Raw genomic sequence first — 14,272 nt, forward strand, 5'->3', positions numbered from 1 at the left:
GGGACCAGCAAGATTCTTTTCAAGCATATTGTACCTGTCGAAATCAGTGCGAAGTCTACTGTAAACCCACACAACTCATTCCTCTCCCATGCCCATCCTCCTGCACGCTCTACCTGAGGCTTACACCGAGGCAGCAATAAAAGCAGAACAGGAACTAACAGCAACAGTACAGACAGTGACGAACAGGAACTAACAGTAACAGTACAGACAGCGACACAAATGAGACGTGAAGAACAGCCCATTTCCCGCACACCCCCCCCCCCAAGACAGAATTTCACTCCACCTACACTCAGACCCTATTGTCACTGGGGAATACACTGGTTCCAGGACTCATTTCGAACTACTCCTTTGGAGAAAAGTAGGGAAAAAAGGGGAGAAAATTATTCCATTTCCAGCCGCCTCTGTAAGAGCCTAGCTGCAAAGATGGCTGTTGACTGCTTCTTGGTCCAGTGACCGTGGTGGACATCTCTAACTAATGCAGCATGTCTTACCACGGACCAGAAGAGCTAGAACCTCAAACAGGAAATTGTAACAGTGGAGCTTATCTCCTCTGACATTTCCTTCTGTTCAGCACCTTCTCCAAAGACCCAGAGGAACAAACTAAGCCACAGAAAGCTATGGTTAGCTTTCAGGAGTTCACATTACCTGCCCAACCACAATGGAGTCATTGACCAGTTCTTAAAGGTAAAAGTTTAAAAATACAAGATGCCAAGCTTAAAAATACACATTTTCTTTTTGAAAAAAATGTACAGTCGGATTTTAAAGTGGATCTACAAGACAACACTCAGCTACCTTTAAGAAAAGTAAACCTTTGCAATGCACTGCATACAGAGTTTTCTAACCAGCAAGAGCCAGTGCGTTGGGTAAACTTCAGTGTTTCCTGAAAGAGCTTCAGTGGCTTTTTTTTTTGTTTCCACCCTGTAGGCAGAGACAGCTGAAAGGCAGTAGAGTGCCTTCACGCAGCAGAGCACTAGGTTAGTTCTTCTCCTGTCTCACTCCTGCGCTACAGGCACGGCTCAGCGTGAGGCTGGTGTGGGCACAGCGGGCAAGGGCAGCTCCATGGAGGGAGTCTCAGTCACTTCGGCTGGACTTGGCTTGCGAAGCTCCAGTTTCTCAGTGAGTTGGTTATAAAGCTCCTTCACAGCTTCCCCACTCTGCAGAACGAGAAGTAGGGAGGGGAAAAACAGAAAAGTCATGCTTCATTCTAGCTGCTGCTAGCTAGAACACTAACTATGCAATTACTCTGTGTGTTTTAACACAAACCAATAAAGAAAGAGGAAGTTACAAGGTAATTAAGATGCAACTTGGTACACTTGGAAAACAGAGCTCATGTTCCATTAAGCAACGTCTGGAAAGGCAGCTGCTTTCATGTGCAATTTATTTTCCCTTTCTCATGCTTCCCTTCTTACCTGCTTGGTGGGTTCCAAAGCCTTCTGGAGAGACTCTAATTTGGCAGGCGCCACTTTGTGATTCAGATGAAGCAGCAGTCTTAGCACATGTCTATGTACATTCTCCTTTCTGCAAAAAGCGATTTTAAAGCAGAGTAACTGATATAAACAAACACCATCTTGAGAACAAGACAGCTACAGCAACAGTACCAGAACAATTCACACACCCACAGACCGGCAGCTTCGTTACAATTTTCCAAAACACCTGAGAATTGTAGCCTATGTGCTACAAAGTGCTAATCCTGCCTTAGACTTTCAAGCAATTCAGATTAATTACTCAATAGGAGCCACGAAGGGTAGCAACCACGAGGAAGGAGGGGGAAGATTTTAAGCACAGACCGTAGCACGTGGCAGCAGCTGGTCTCTCTGCTGGACAGGCCACATGCATGTGCAGGAGGCCGTTTGTCCCTCCATATGTGTGGAGGAAGCGGTAGCTGCAGCACATGCTGCTATGCCTGAACTGCCGTTCTAACCACTCTTGGGGAAGCCTCCGTGGGGTTAGATCTGGTCTGCAGGCCATCAATCGAACCATACTGACTTAACAGGTTTAACAGATACAGATTTTCTGTGGGCAGCTGACACTGCCAAGAGCTGAAGTTAGCTCTCCGTATTCAGACCTACTGGAAAACATAAAGTATATTGTCTTTTGAAACCCCAACTTATGAATAATGTATTACAGCTTAGATAATAATTCACAATCAACGCTTAACCATTTTGCTGATAAAAACTTGATCACCAAATATAAGCTTTTCCTTCAAGAAAAAAAGCATCAGGCTAGTATTTCCACTATATGTGGAGAGTTTGCTGAACTATTAAACTATAGGTTGAAGTAGTATAACCTCTCCCAGGTATCCTGTCAACTCATTTTCCCCTGAGGAAAATCTGGTTTACCTTGAGCAGGCAGTGAGAAAGAAGCCATCAAAGAGACTGGTGCAGAACTCCTCAAGTGCGAATTCATCACCCAGTAGCGTGAGGTTACCAGTAAGCAGATGCAGAAAAATGTCACTGAAGGCCAAGTCACTGAACGTCTCAACTAGACAACATGAAAAGGAGAGACTGAGACTGACAGGGATGTACCAAAACCTGACTACACAGTAGATGTTCCTGCAGAAAACTTTGCAGTGAGATTTCCTTCTAAAACAAGTAGCCCAGGCGGGCGGCTTTGATCTTTCAGATAGAAAAGACGAGGAACAGAGGAGTGAGAAGAATATGTAGGAAGGCCCTGCCTCTACCAAGGCTGAAGTCACAGAGTAGCTTGCTCCTGCCAAAAATCACAAAGCCCCCTACTATGCTCCTCCACCACCCTCTCTTCAAAGCCACACCCACCTCCTTGCACTCCTCAGACCCCGCAGTGAGTAGATTCAAATCACCAGTGGAAAACTCACCCACGTGAATGAGCTGACAGTTCAGCAAAGGGTTCAAAGAACACCAGAGCTGGAGTGAGGGAGCGGGAAGTGAACCCTCACCACCACTGCTGGGAGCTGCAATTCCCAAGATTGCTTCAGAACTCTCATGCAATTTACCCCAGAGAAGTCAGTGAAAAAATAATCCCAGCCAAAAATTTAAGGCTGTGTTCAGTCCTGTTTTGTCACAGGTATTTTCACCACACAAAGCTAAGTCCCAGGAATTTCTGGCCACCTGCAATTACTATGAGCAGCAGCAGAATTCCACTTGCTCTTTTATCTTTCTAGACTCATTCCAAACAGTTCTCAGCTAATCTCATTGTTAATAGAGCTTTTGATCCACAGAACTATTGACCTTCAGCTGCTATCCCTAAATTCTCAGATCAGCAGCAAAGTATCCTAATTGCAGACAAAACCAAACACTTCTGCAGGACCTTAGAACTACGTCACCAGAAGAGCCAAAGGCAGAACATTAAGTCTTTGACTCCAAAATCACTTTCACTCCAGGTTTAGTTGCCTCCTGGATGCCAAGTGCAAGGCAAACAGCTATAAAATGGAAGACAAGATAAAAACTTACCCAGTGCTGGCAGGAGCCTAAGGAAAGCGTTTTTGTTCCTCTGCTTAGTGATGTGGAGGATGTAATATAGCCCAATCTCACAAGCTATTCTGTTCTCCTGCAAGAATCTGTTATGGCAGAAGCAAAGTCTCTTCGTCAATAAAGCTAAAATGAACTAGTTGTCGGGTTTTTGTTAAACATAGGGTTTAGAATGCTGCTGGATAGCAACCAAGCCATTACAGCAGTGGCTAACCTCAAACCCACTGAAAAGCAGCTACTCAGTGACTATGTTCACTACCACGGTCCAGAAAAATCTACTTCAGCAAACACACGTCGCCTCACAATCAAACAGTTGGATTTGACAGTGAACATTTATAACAGCATTAATGATAGAAGTGCTATTCAGGATGGGTTTTAGAAGAAGCCCAAATACTCAAAAATGATACAAAGTGCAATACTGTTTTGTTTTAGTTTCCCAAAGGTCAAATATCAACACTGCCACAGATGAGAGCATGACTAACTGGGATACAATACTCCAGATTCTGGCATACAGGTAGGAATTGTGCTGGAAATCAGCGCACGATCTGAATACATCAGAGCACACAGAGGTTTTATTTATCTTTCTGACATCCCTGGAGTGACAGGTTATCAACAGAGAGCAAGTGTCTGCGTGACAAAAATGCCAACTTTGCGATTTACAATAGCACTCTTCAGAGCCAAGCACGGGCACTTGTTCAGCTGCAACCAAATATCAAACGCTCATCATTCACCGCCTGGCAAGCTCCACAGGCAGCATATTTGAAAGCAGTAATACAAAAGACTTTCACATTCAATCTGTCAAAAGGACGGTCATTACAGGAAATATTATTTTATGTAGATAGATTGAGGAATCACAGTGGAAACTTGTTCTGCTAAAAGAAAAGTTCAGGTTTGATTAACTGGGACTAAATCTTAGCCCAAGACCGTCTTCACTTTACCACATACAGTGTTTTTTCCTGTCAGTGTTGGCTGGCTCCTTGATATTTTGCTTTGGCAACAGGACTATGTATACAAAGTCGGGAAGGCAGATTACGTACTTGGTGAAAGCTTCAGGAATGGTGCTGGGGTAGGGAATTGGTCCCTTCTCCTCCGAGGGCAGTTTCTGATCTACATTGAACGTGTGGTCATCCACCACAAAGGACATCAGCATAGGCAAGAACTTTGTGATCAGCTCAGCTTCCTTAGAGGGATGGAAGAACAGAGGGAGAAGAACACCACTTTGATCAATCAGTTCATGCCACCTAATGGTCCTAGAGAGCCATAACAAATAGCGAGGCAGTATTACGAGCCCCACCCTCCACTTAGAAAAACAAGCTTTCAGACATCCAGTTCCAGTCAAAATTCTGGAATAATTCACTTCCACATGTTCCACTGGTAATCCGGAAAATTGTACTTCACCTCATCTACAGAAATACTCCCGCTCAAATCCTTTCTTTTGACAATTAGTAGCATTTCTTCTGAGAGACCTTTTCCAATACTGCTGCAAGCACTGCACATTAAGGATGGCATCAAACTGCTTTTATCAACAACTACAAATCATTTTGTTCATTCCCTAAACTGGCAGGGATCAATGCATAGCGAGAATAGCAACAATAAAAAGCATCTCCTCACAATAAGGCAGATCAACCTTGTTGTATCAGATTCACAGAGTGGGAGGTTACAGCTTGTGGCAATCACAAATAAAACATTTTTTTAAATACAGATTTGGAGATTTCCTTTAAGAAAAATGTTCACATGTTCTTTTTTTTTTTCAAGCGATTCATCAGAGCACCTCTGCCAAGTCAAACCACAGTGCTACTCCTGGAGTTTCGGTGACCCTCGCTGTTACAGTCTCAGTGTTAACACACACCCTTCCTGTGGTAAATTTACACGTGCCATCAGCCAGTAATACGTATTTTGGAGACTTCAAATGTCCCCCTAGGTAAACATTTGCTGCTTTATCGTTCAGAACAGAAACAGCACATTTCTCTTGAGAAACAGTCCCACTGTGTAACACCACGGTTAGCCTTCCTGTCATCAGCTGACCATACCTGCTCCCAAACTACGCTAGGGCTGCCCGTAATATCGAACAAAGGATTTCCAAAGCATGGGAAGATTGTAGCTGAACGTGGCACTACACAGAATTGCTACTACAGATAGCTGGAAGGGAAAAACATTTTTTGAGTCAAGGAAAAGCCACTACACTGCTACCAGAGTTTCAGACCAGCCTCTGAAATCCTGCCTTTCTCATACAAGATGGGTTTATACAAACGTGTCAGTAGAAGCTCCCAGGAAAAACGAGCAATCAGTGCACAATTTAATAGAGGTATGGTCTGATTTTAAAACAGTAAGGGTCAGGCATTCATGTAAATAAAACCCCAGGTAATCAAACCTTACAGCACGTCCACTTGAGCTGCTGCTCTGTGATCACTTACATATTTTTCTAAGCAAGCTATGATGAGAGGTATGCAGAATGAGTGTTACATCAGGGATGCAATAAAATAATAAACAAGTCTAAATGTGCTTAATTAGATGTTATAAATTCTAAACATGAAAATGGCTCACCATTTTTGGTTCCTTGAAGACTTGACTGTCAATCATGTCCCAGGCCCCCTGTCCCAAAGACAGCATCCTAAGGAGCAGCAGCAGATCCGGGCTTTCCTAGAATTTTAAGGGAAGGAGAAAACCAGCTATTTTGATCTTCCACAAGTTGCACATATATTTATTTGGAAGTAGTGGTTTACATTCAAAGATCTCCTGGACTAGCAGGAGACTATCAAAGACTGCTGGAGGCATTCAGTTCTCCAATTTAACTGACAACTGATTTCCTCAAATGTGAATCAAATAACAGACACATCTGAAGGTTTGTGGATTTTTGTAACATTTTATAAGGCACCAAGATGCAGCCGATCTGATCATGACATCATTTTTAAATGTGTCCTGCCAAATGAGTACACTGAAACATAACATGGCCAAATCAGGTCCCCTCAGCAGCACTAAGAAAGCAAGCATGTATAAGCATGACAACATTTTTTTGTTTATATTGTGCCCTGAAACCAAAACCATTTTCAGTCTTAAACTTCAAGAGCAAGTTATTCAATCCAACAATAAAATTCAGTGACCTGGGGATAAAAACAGCAAATGCTTTACACTCTGTTCAGACACCTGTAAGACTACCCTCCTTTAACGTGTAAGTACCTCCTGCAGACACTACTTGCAGGAACTGTATTATATTGCAGCCAACAGACCAACACAGTGTAACCAAATCCATCGCATTTACCACGGCAGGGAGGAAAGGGCTGCGGCTGTTAGGCAAACCAATGGAAGGACAAAGCAGGGAGGCACATATTCAATATATGATTCTACATAGGCATAGCTGTTAGGCTAGAATGGGCCATGCAAATAATTCATTGCCGATTTGGAGAGCCCCAAAACGTCCGTCTCCAAGCAGTGCTCCTGCAGAGCTCTAAGGTATGTGCCACAAATGGACAGGTAGTATCCTGTTTCCCTTATCTCAATTTACACATGCATTTGAGAACTTAATCGTACTTCTTCCACAGTGCCAGTCCTCTGCTGATGCATGCTCTTCAGTTAAGACTACAGCTCATATTAGGCACACATGCTGCAACACTCACCCTGGGTAAGGTGTCCTGCCCAACCAAGTCTTGCAGGTGCCTTATGGTACTCAAGGCTAAGGTGTTAATGGCAAAGGGATCACACAAGATCATTGATAAATCCCTGAGAAGAAAGAAAAATCAAATACACGTCATACATAACAACCCTGCTGTACAGTTCTGTATCCAGCTGTAGGACACCAGCTTCTTGAGAACATGTGTTTCACTGGGGTAAGATGGTTGAGCCTATTCTTTGTTGTAATCCTGTAAACTATCATATTTAACATCAAAGTATTGTGGGCGTGTGTACACTGTATTTTTGTAAACACACACACGGCTGAATTTAAAAAGAGAGGTAGACACAAGACAAGCACTGTAACTACAACACCCTTACCACAATAATGTACAATCTGAATTTCTGTCGTTACCTACAAGTGTCCACCTGATGAACCTTCTCCTGTCTTGTAAAAACACCATGAAAGTTATTTCTTTGACTTGAAAAGAGCATATTAGCTGAAAATAATTACTAAAAGTCTTCTGCACTAAAATCAAGCAGGAGGTCTCCCACAGTCTGTTACCAGGCCACCAGTCACCAGGCTGCAGGGGAGCGGTGACTTAAGCAGTACAAGCTATGACACCAGAATGTGCTTGGCTATGCCCTAGCGCGTTAGTGCTCGTGACTATACTGGATTTGGCCAGACAGAAGAGCTCCTGGCTGTTAGCTGGCTCTAGTGGAGAATTAACACCTACAATACCTGTTAGATGTCGTGACTGCCAGGAACGCATTTTCAGCTTCTCAATAAATAGCTCAAGTGCCTTACCCCAACACTTGTTCTTGTCCTTTCTTCACTCCATCCAGAAACCCTTGCAATTCCCGAGCTCTCTTGTTGTCCACAAACTTCTCCCGAATGCAAGCATCAAGGCACCAGGTGAACTGTTACAAAAAAGGAGAAAGCTTTATGAACCACAGCAACTCAATAAACCAGCAATAAAACATATGGTATCAGAGAAAACAGGCTCAGAATGACCTCCAAATACCTGGAATTAATACACTTATTAATATACCTAAGTATGGTACCAAGCTAGCCACAAATACAGAGCAGGTTGGAAATACAAACATCCCAAAAGGAGGTCAGAGATACTTATGTAAGTTCAACTTGTGTCATTTCTCCCCTCCCAAGAAAGGCATTCCCTGGCAATTAAGGAGCAGGCATGTATAAAATACACCGCTGCCCAGCACACCTGATCTATGAGGATTTGCACAAGCAGGAGGCTGAGAAAGAAGGAGCATCACTTAGCAGTATTAATATGGGAAATTTTAGCCATTGCAGTATCACTGCCACCCTCTACGTAGGGGACATAAACACTGGAGGTGCTTCTGCTTTAGAGCTGTATTACCAAAATGGAAAAAGATAGTTAAGAGAAACATTTTATTTGACCCAGAATTAAGGTGGGTTTTTTTTTCCCCTTTCAGAAAATGACACATATTTGGCCCCAATATTTCAGCTGTCAAGAAAGAAAAACTTGCTGAGTTTTCTGAAATTCTTTCACTGTGGCTTACTGTCCTTGCAGCAGTCACTGCGTTTTGCAGTGGCAAAACGAGGTTGCTGAAAATAATCTGTAACTTGAACAGGAATTGCCCTTTTCTAGTCAGTCACTGTCTGTATACTGATTTTGGAGCTCTTGATCAGAAGACATTAAAAAGCATGCTGTAACATTTAGCATCACTCTAGGACATAATCTCCATAAGCAGAATATACATAAAACTTCGCTACGTTACTTAAGAGAAAAAGCCTTATTCTAGATAAAGGTGATAGTGTCACAAGACACTATTTGTGGACAAAAACCAGTCACAAGATCCTGGTGTGACATTAACACATCTGTCGCACCCCAAAATTTTAATAATGTTTTCTTATAATTCAAGATCCAGAGTATTTAATGTTACACAGAGTTTACTGACAGATGGACTATATCACACCAGCCACAATGGGGAGGGAAGCAAGCTTCAATTAAGAACCTGGGGCTAGTTAACAGGGTGTTTTTTTGCAGCATCTACATAGGTCAGATTAGACATTGTTTTTAACACTGCACAAATACCATAAATTTGAATGATTTATGGGTTATGAAATGAAAGCAAGCTGCTGGTTAACCAAGATGAAATTTTCACCTGAAGTTCCAAGGAATATAAGATGACTTTTGGATTCAAGGTCTGAACTCTCGTCACAGAGAGGAGTCATCTTCTCTGGGCTGAAGTCCTGCAGGGCAGCAGGTATGCACAGGAGTGGGCGAAACAGAAAATTCTCCAGTAATACTCCTATCTGTCCCACATGATTAATACCTTATGACACGGGTCAACGTTGCAGATTTCACTGGTTTCCAGGTCATGCAGTGACATCAGGAGCTCTGCCCGTAGCGTGCAGTAATGAACATTCCTTGTCCGAAGGAACAAAGTTCTCAGAAACTGCAACACCATATCGTAGAGCTTCACATTCTTCCCAATCATCTGGGTCAGCTTCTGAACCACCTAAACTCAAAGTGGAAAAAATGTGCACTCAGTACCAAGAGATACTGTTATTTCTCACACACACAAAATGTAAATTAATTTTTTTACATGATTTATCAGATGGAAACATCTGCGTTGACATGACTTCCTGAAAAGGAACTATTTGTACCAAGATTTCCAAGAGCGTTTGTTCAAGATGTTCACCAAATCTTTCACAGCCATCATGAAAGAATAAAGAATGTCCAGAAAAGCTTTTGCAAAAGGAAATCAAAGCATTTGTAAAATAAGGTGCTCAGCTATGTGAAATGGCTAAGAAGCAGTTATTGATGTTATATAATTATGATATAATTATATGATGTTATATAACATAACCCCCCCTGTTATTGATGAATATAATTTACAACTATTGTAACAGGAATGAAACTAACTTTTTTTTGCAAGTCTTTTTGCATTTACATCTACCTTCAGGCTACGGACAGGAGAATGAAGGTGAAGGTTTGTGCTGATTTTGGCTGGGATCGAGTTCCTTTCCTTCATAGCAGCTAGTATGGGCTGTGTGTTGGATTTGTGCTGGAAACAGTGCTGATAACCCAGGGACGTTTTAGTTCCTGCTCAGCAGTGCTGACACAAGAGGTAAGCCCTTCCTTTTCCTCACACTGCCCTGCCAGCGAGCAGGCTGCGGGGCACAAGGAGTTGGGAAGGGACACAGCCGGGACACCTGACCCCACTGACCAAAGGGATATTCCGTGCCCTGTGACTTCAGCAAAAAAACTGGGGGTGGAGGTTGGCTGGGAGGGCCCTTGGGGCCTGGCTGGGCATTGGTCAGTTGGTGGTAAGCGACTGTTTTCATTTGCATCGCTTGTTTTTCTTGTGTTTTATTTTCCTCTGTTTTTTTTTTCTTACAAATGCCTTCTTACATTTCTTTTTAATTAATGACTGACTTTCTTTTACCCCTCTGATTCTCCCCCACACCCCACTGCGGGGGAGTGAAATGAGCAGGTGTGTGGGGCTTAGCTGCCAGCCAGGGTTAAACCACAAGTCGGCAGTGTAAACCTGAAGTAAACTGCACCAGAGCACTTACACTAAGTGGGCTTTTGAAAGCAAAACAGACCCAAGCCAACCCCTCCATGTAACAGATGTGCTGCTCTCTCTGAAATTAAAGCTTTATACTGCTCTATTCCTTAGCATTCTCGATAGCAAGGTTTTTACAGAAACCCTGGTGTTTCCCTTTTGGACCAAAAGCCCCCTGAGGTAAAGCGACACATTATAGCTGAACCATGGCAATGGCTTGCAGTTGCCAAGAAGAGGAGACCCACTCCTCCCAGCACCTGTACCCTCCCACATCAGTGGGATCCAGTCCTGGGTGATCCAGTCCATTGCCTTGCATGGCTTTGGTGCCAGCTGATCTCTTCTTTGAGCAGCTTCAACTCACTGTCTTGGAAAACTACTTACTGGTTGTATTTGCTAGAGCTTCTGTAGCAAGTCCCGAGCTGTATCAGCTCATGGAAGGGTCTGACAATCACCAGAGTTACAGGTAGAGAGGGGAGGAGCAGCACCTGCCATTCCTGTGGCTGAGTGTTGGATCAGCTCAGCCATCTCATATAGTTCCATTCAAAGAGCAACTTTGCTGAACGCCAACCTAGCTACAACTTTCCATGTCCCTTTCCATTACAAAAAACCAAAAACCAACCAAACAAAAAAAGCCCAAACAAAATAAACAAAAAAACCCCTTTTGCTGGCCTACGTCCTGCTAGGGAAAAGTCTCAAGAAAACAAATTTAATGCATTCAAACTGATTTGATAGAGATGCTCAGCCTTCAGAACAGCTGAGACGTATTAAAGCCAAACTAAGCCACAAAGGAAAAAATCTGGCCTTGCTATTTTTTCAAAACACAGAAACAGCTTAGAACACTAATCAATTATTACACAGCACTGAGTAATAATTATAATAATTCCTGCTGCTTTCAAGACACATAGGACAAAACGGTCCAGTATTTCTTGCAAATACTTTGTCCAGCTAAACAACTTCAGTAGCAAAGTTGGGTGGGTGAAATGGATGCTCTGTTATTTGATGACATTGACTGAAAGGTGATTAATTCCATTTACAAGCATGTTGTAAGAGGGAGGCTTCCTTGTCCTTACCTCTCCTTGACGCCTTGTTTTGGGAGACGGACTGAAGAAATTGTGCAAGACAGAAATATCATTACTGAAGAGAATATTTTCCTTCTCCAGGATATATTGCTTCAGCAGTGGAGACACCTCATCACCAAACAGAGCCTGGTTATCTTGCCAAATCTGGCGCTTCACCTCCACTGCACATGCTTTGTACAAATCCTTATCAGCCATTACTAACTTCAGCTTCTTTTCAGGGACCTACGATCAACAGAGCAGTTATCAAAATGTAGAGCAGCTCGCCTGACTGCCTGTCCAAGTAACAAGTAACCGACTACAGAAGACATCTAAATCATAATCTGAGGCAAACTGTAATTTACACAACAATCAAATTAACAACAGGCAGTATCACAGGCTCATCTTCTGCCTTACCTAGTCCTGTAACAGTAAGCCAGTCCTAAGTCACTTAATGTCTTCAACAACTAAATTATGCACCAAGCTTCTCCTTATTTCTTTCAAAAAAAAAAAATACTTCCTTTAAACCTATGATGCTGAGATTTGAGGTGATGTCTCAAAACTCAGCAAACTTACAGAAGTTCTAGAAGCAGTTTTGAATCCGTTACCTTAAGTATGACACTTTTAATAAGGCTACTCCTAGAGATTTTGTTTCAGAGAGAATCTCACTCCCTTCTACTTCTAGCTGCATTCTTCAAATTTTGTTTTCCACCTGTCACATATTTTTAAATCAGCTGTGGAAAAATTCACCTATCAATGAACTTGACTACTTTTAGGAAGCTGCATGTATTCAATAGAAGAGTGAAACAGTCCCGCCTGGTTATGAAAATGTAAAATGCTTTTTGAATTAGTCTACTAAGTTGTCACCAGATACAAGAATGTAGTAAATTTTCAGTCAGTTCCTAACACTGAATGACAGACTTACAGGAGGTCTGCGGATGGAGCACGCAGCCCAGCGGACAGAAAAGCTGTACCGCAGGGGTGTAAGAAACAGGCCGACAGCACAGCCATCTTACCTTGGGCAAGTGCTTCATGACACACATTACCACAGGCTGTATGGAGGGCATCTTGACCAGGGAAAAGCTCTTCTCTAGGAGATCTTCCAGCTTTTTGTACCTGAAAACAATAGCAAGAGGCTACATAACAGCAAAGAACCAAAGGGGCTCACCTCAGAGGTACTGGCACTTGACCCCCAGGAGCCTAACTCTCCTTTGCAGAAGCCGCTCATCTGCTGTAACTAGTTTCCACACAAAATCCCCAGCTCGCACCAAATAACCAAGAATTCTGACAAACCTCTCCTCGACTTTCCCTTCCAAAGCGATGACGGAGACCCTCTCCAGCAGCTTCTCCCGCAGCTCGTCGAACACCGACTGGTGGAACTCCAGCCGGGGGGTGCCGTGCAGGTCCAGGAACGGCAGGGCGGACTGCAGCGAGGGCAGCAGCACTCCATTCTCAGTCTGCCAACACAAGCACCGGACCGGGGCGGAGGCGAGGGGTTAGCCGGCCCCGCCAGCCAGCGAACGGCATCAGGGACTGCTAACGACATGCCGGCTAAGGAACAAAAAGAGGAAAAGCCCCACGGCGCAGGCCGCGCCCCGGGCCCACTCGGGCTCCCCGCCGCCCCGGCCCCTCAGGGGCGGCCCCGCCGCACCTGGAACTGCTCGATGGCCTTCAGCGGCTCCGTGCAGTTGGTCAGCGTCTCCTTCAGGTCCTCGCCGTTGGCCACCCCCAGGTCCTGCAGCCCCGCGTACATGGCGGCCTAACCGGGCCCCGCCGGGCCCGCTCCCGCCGCAGCTCCCCCCGCGGGCCGGTCCGCCCCGCCCCCGCCCCCGCCGGTCCGGCTGCTCTTCCCCGCCCCGCCGAACCCGCTCCGCGCACAAAGGTTCCGGCCTCCCATTGTGCGCGGCGGTGGCTGCCCGGATCCCGTGGGGCAGTGAGGGGCTACGGGCGGGGAGGAGCCGGCCTCTCCCCGGTCACGGGGCGCCCCTGCGGGTCTGCAGCCGCTGCGGGTCCAGGACATGCCCCGCTCGGGCCTGCAGCCAGGGCCCTGCAGAGCTGCGCCGCTCCAGTCCGTCGCCCAACCCGCTCCGGCACCTGCCCAGCGGTTACTGTAGGATCGAGGGGGGAGCTGAGCCACACCGCGCCCCCGAGCCCCGCGGGGGGCTGCGAACCCCGGTAGCCGGGGGAAGGGGGTGCGCCCCCCGCGCCCCGCCGCCCTCCCCGCGCCCCAGCTGCGGCAGCAGCCCCGGCACGGCTCGGGGTGCGCCCCACTCTGCCGGTGGGCGCTGCTGGGGTGCGCCCCGCTCTGCTGTTGAGTACTTTTGGGGTGCATGCTGCTTTGGCAGCAGGAGCTTTTGGGGTGCACGCTGTTCTGCCAGTGAGTGCTTTCTGCAGGAGCGATGCCGGACCAGCCTGACCACAGCAGGATCTGGCAGCTCCTCAGCAGCTGCTGGATATCAGTAGGTGCCGATGATATATCGTGATATTGGTATAAACTACTGTGACCAGCCCGTGGGCATAAAGCGATCAGCCAACAGGCAGAGCCGAGCAGCCACTCCACGCACCCATCTGCAGCATTTCATTGAGACAGGAGGACACCTGGGG

General features: G+C 45.3%; 1 protein-coding gene across 2 annotated transcripts; it reads right to left on the reverse strand.

Annotated features, from left to right (window-relative positions):
• Positions 1-714: 714 nt before the first annotated feature.
• On the reverse strand, positions 715-13,484 carry NELFB (negative elongation factor complex member B). 2 transcript variants are annotated; one of them, XM_037400376.1, is made up of 13 exons: positions 13,320-13,484; positions 12,962-13,125; positions 12,685-12,784; positions 11,684-11,914; positions 9,378-9,563; positions 7,861-7,973; positions 7,061-7,163; positions 5,991-6,086; positions 4,484-4,626; positions 3,429-3,535; positions 2,340-2,481; positions 1,410-1,518; positions 715-1,154 (listed from the first exon to the last, which is right to left on the reverse strand). In XM_037400376.1, the coding sequence occupies exons 1-13, from the start codon at positions 13,419-13,421 to the stop codon at positions 1,017-1,019; spliced, it is 1,734 nt and encodes a 577-aa protein (XP_037256273.1). In that variant the 5' UTR covers positions 13,422-13,484; the 3' UTR covers positions 715-1,016. The 2 variants fall into 2 exon arrangements, with proteins under 2 accessions (XP_037256273.1, XP_037256274.1); XM_037400377.1 differs by lacking the exons at positions 715-1,154; positions 1,410-1,518 and adding an exon at positions 1,892-2,068.
• Positions 13,485-14,272: the final 788 nt, after the last annotated feature.

This window comes from Falco rusticolus, chromosome 9 (assembly GCF_015220075.1).
Source record: "Falco rusticolus isolate bFalRus1 chromosome 9, bFalRus1.pri, whole genome shotgun sequence".
In the NCBI taxonomy this organism is placed as follows: domain Eukaryota; kingdom Metazoa; phylum Chordata; class Aves; order Falconiformes; family Falconidae; genus Falco; species Falco rusticolus.

Coding starts and splice junctions, on each gene's coding strand:
- NELFB (XM_037400376.1), bottom strand. CDS start 13,421: ATGTACGCGGGGCTGCAGGACCTGGGGGTGGCCAACGGCGAGGACCTG. Junction 6,087..7,060: donor GGCAGGACACCTTACCCAGG/GTGAGTGTTGCA, acceptor TTAAAATTCTAG/GAAAGCCCGGATCTGCTGCT. Junction 3,536..4,483: donor ATTCCTGAAGCTTTCACCAA/GTACGTAATCTG, acceptor CTGCCATAACAG/ATTCTTGCAGGAGAACAGAA.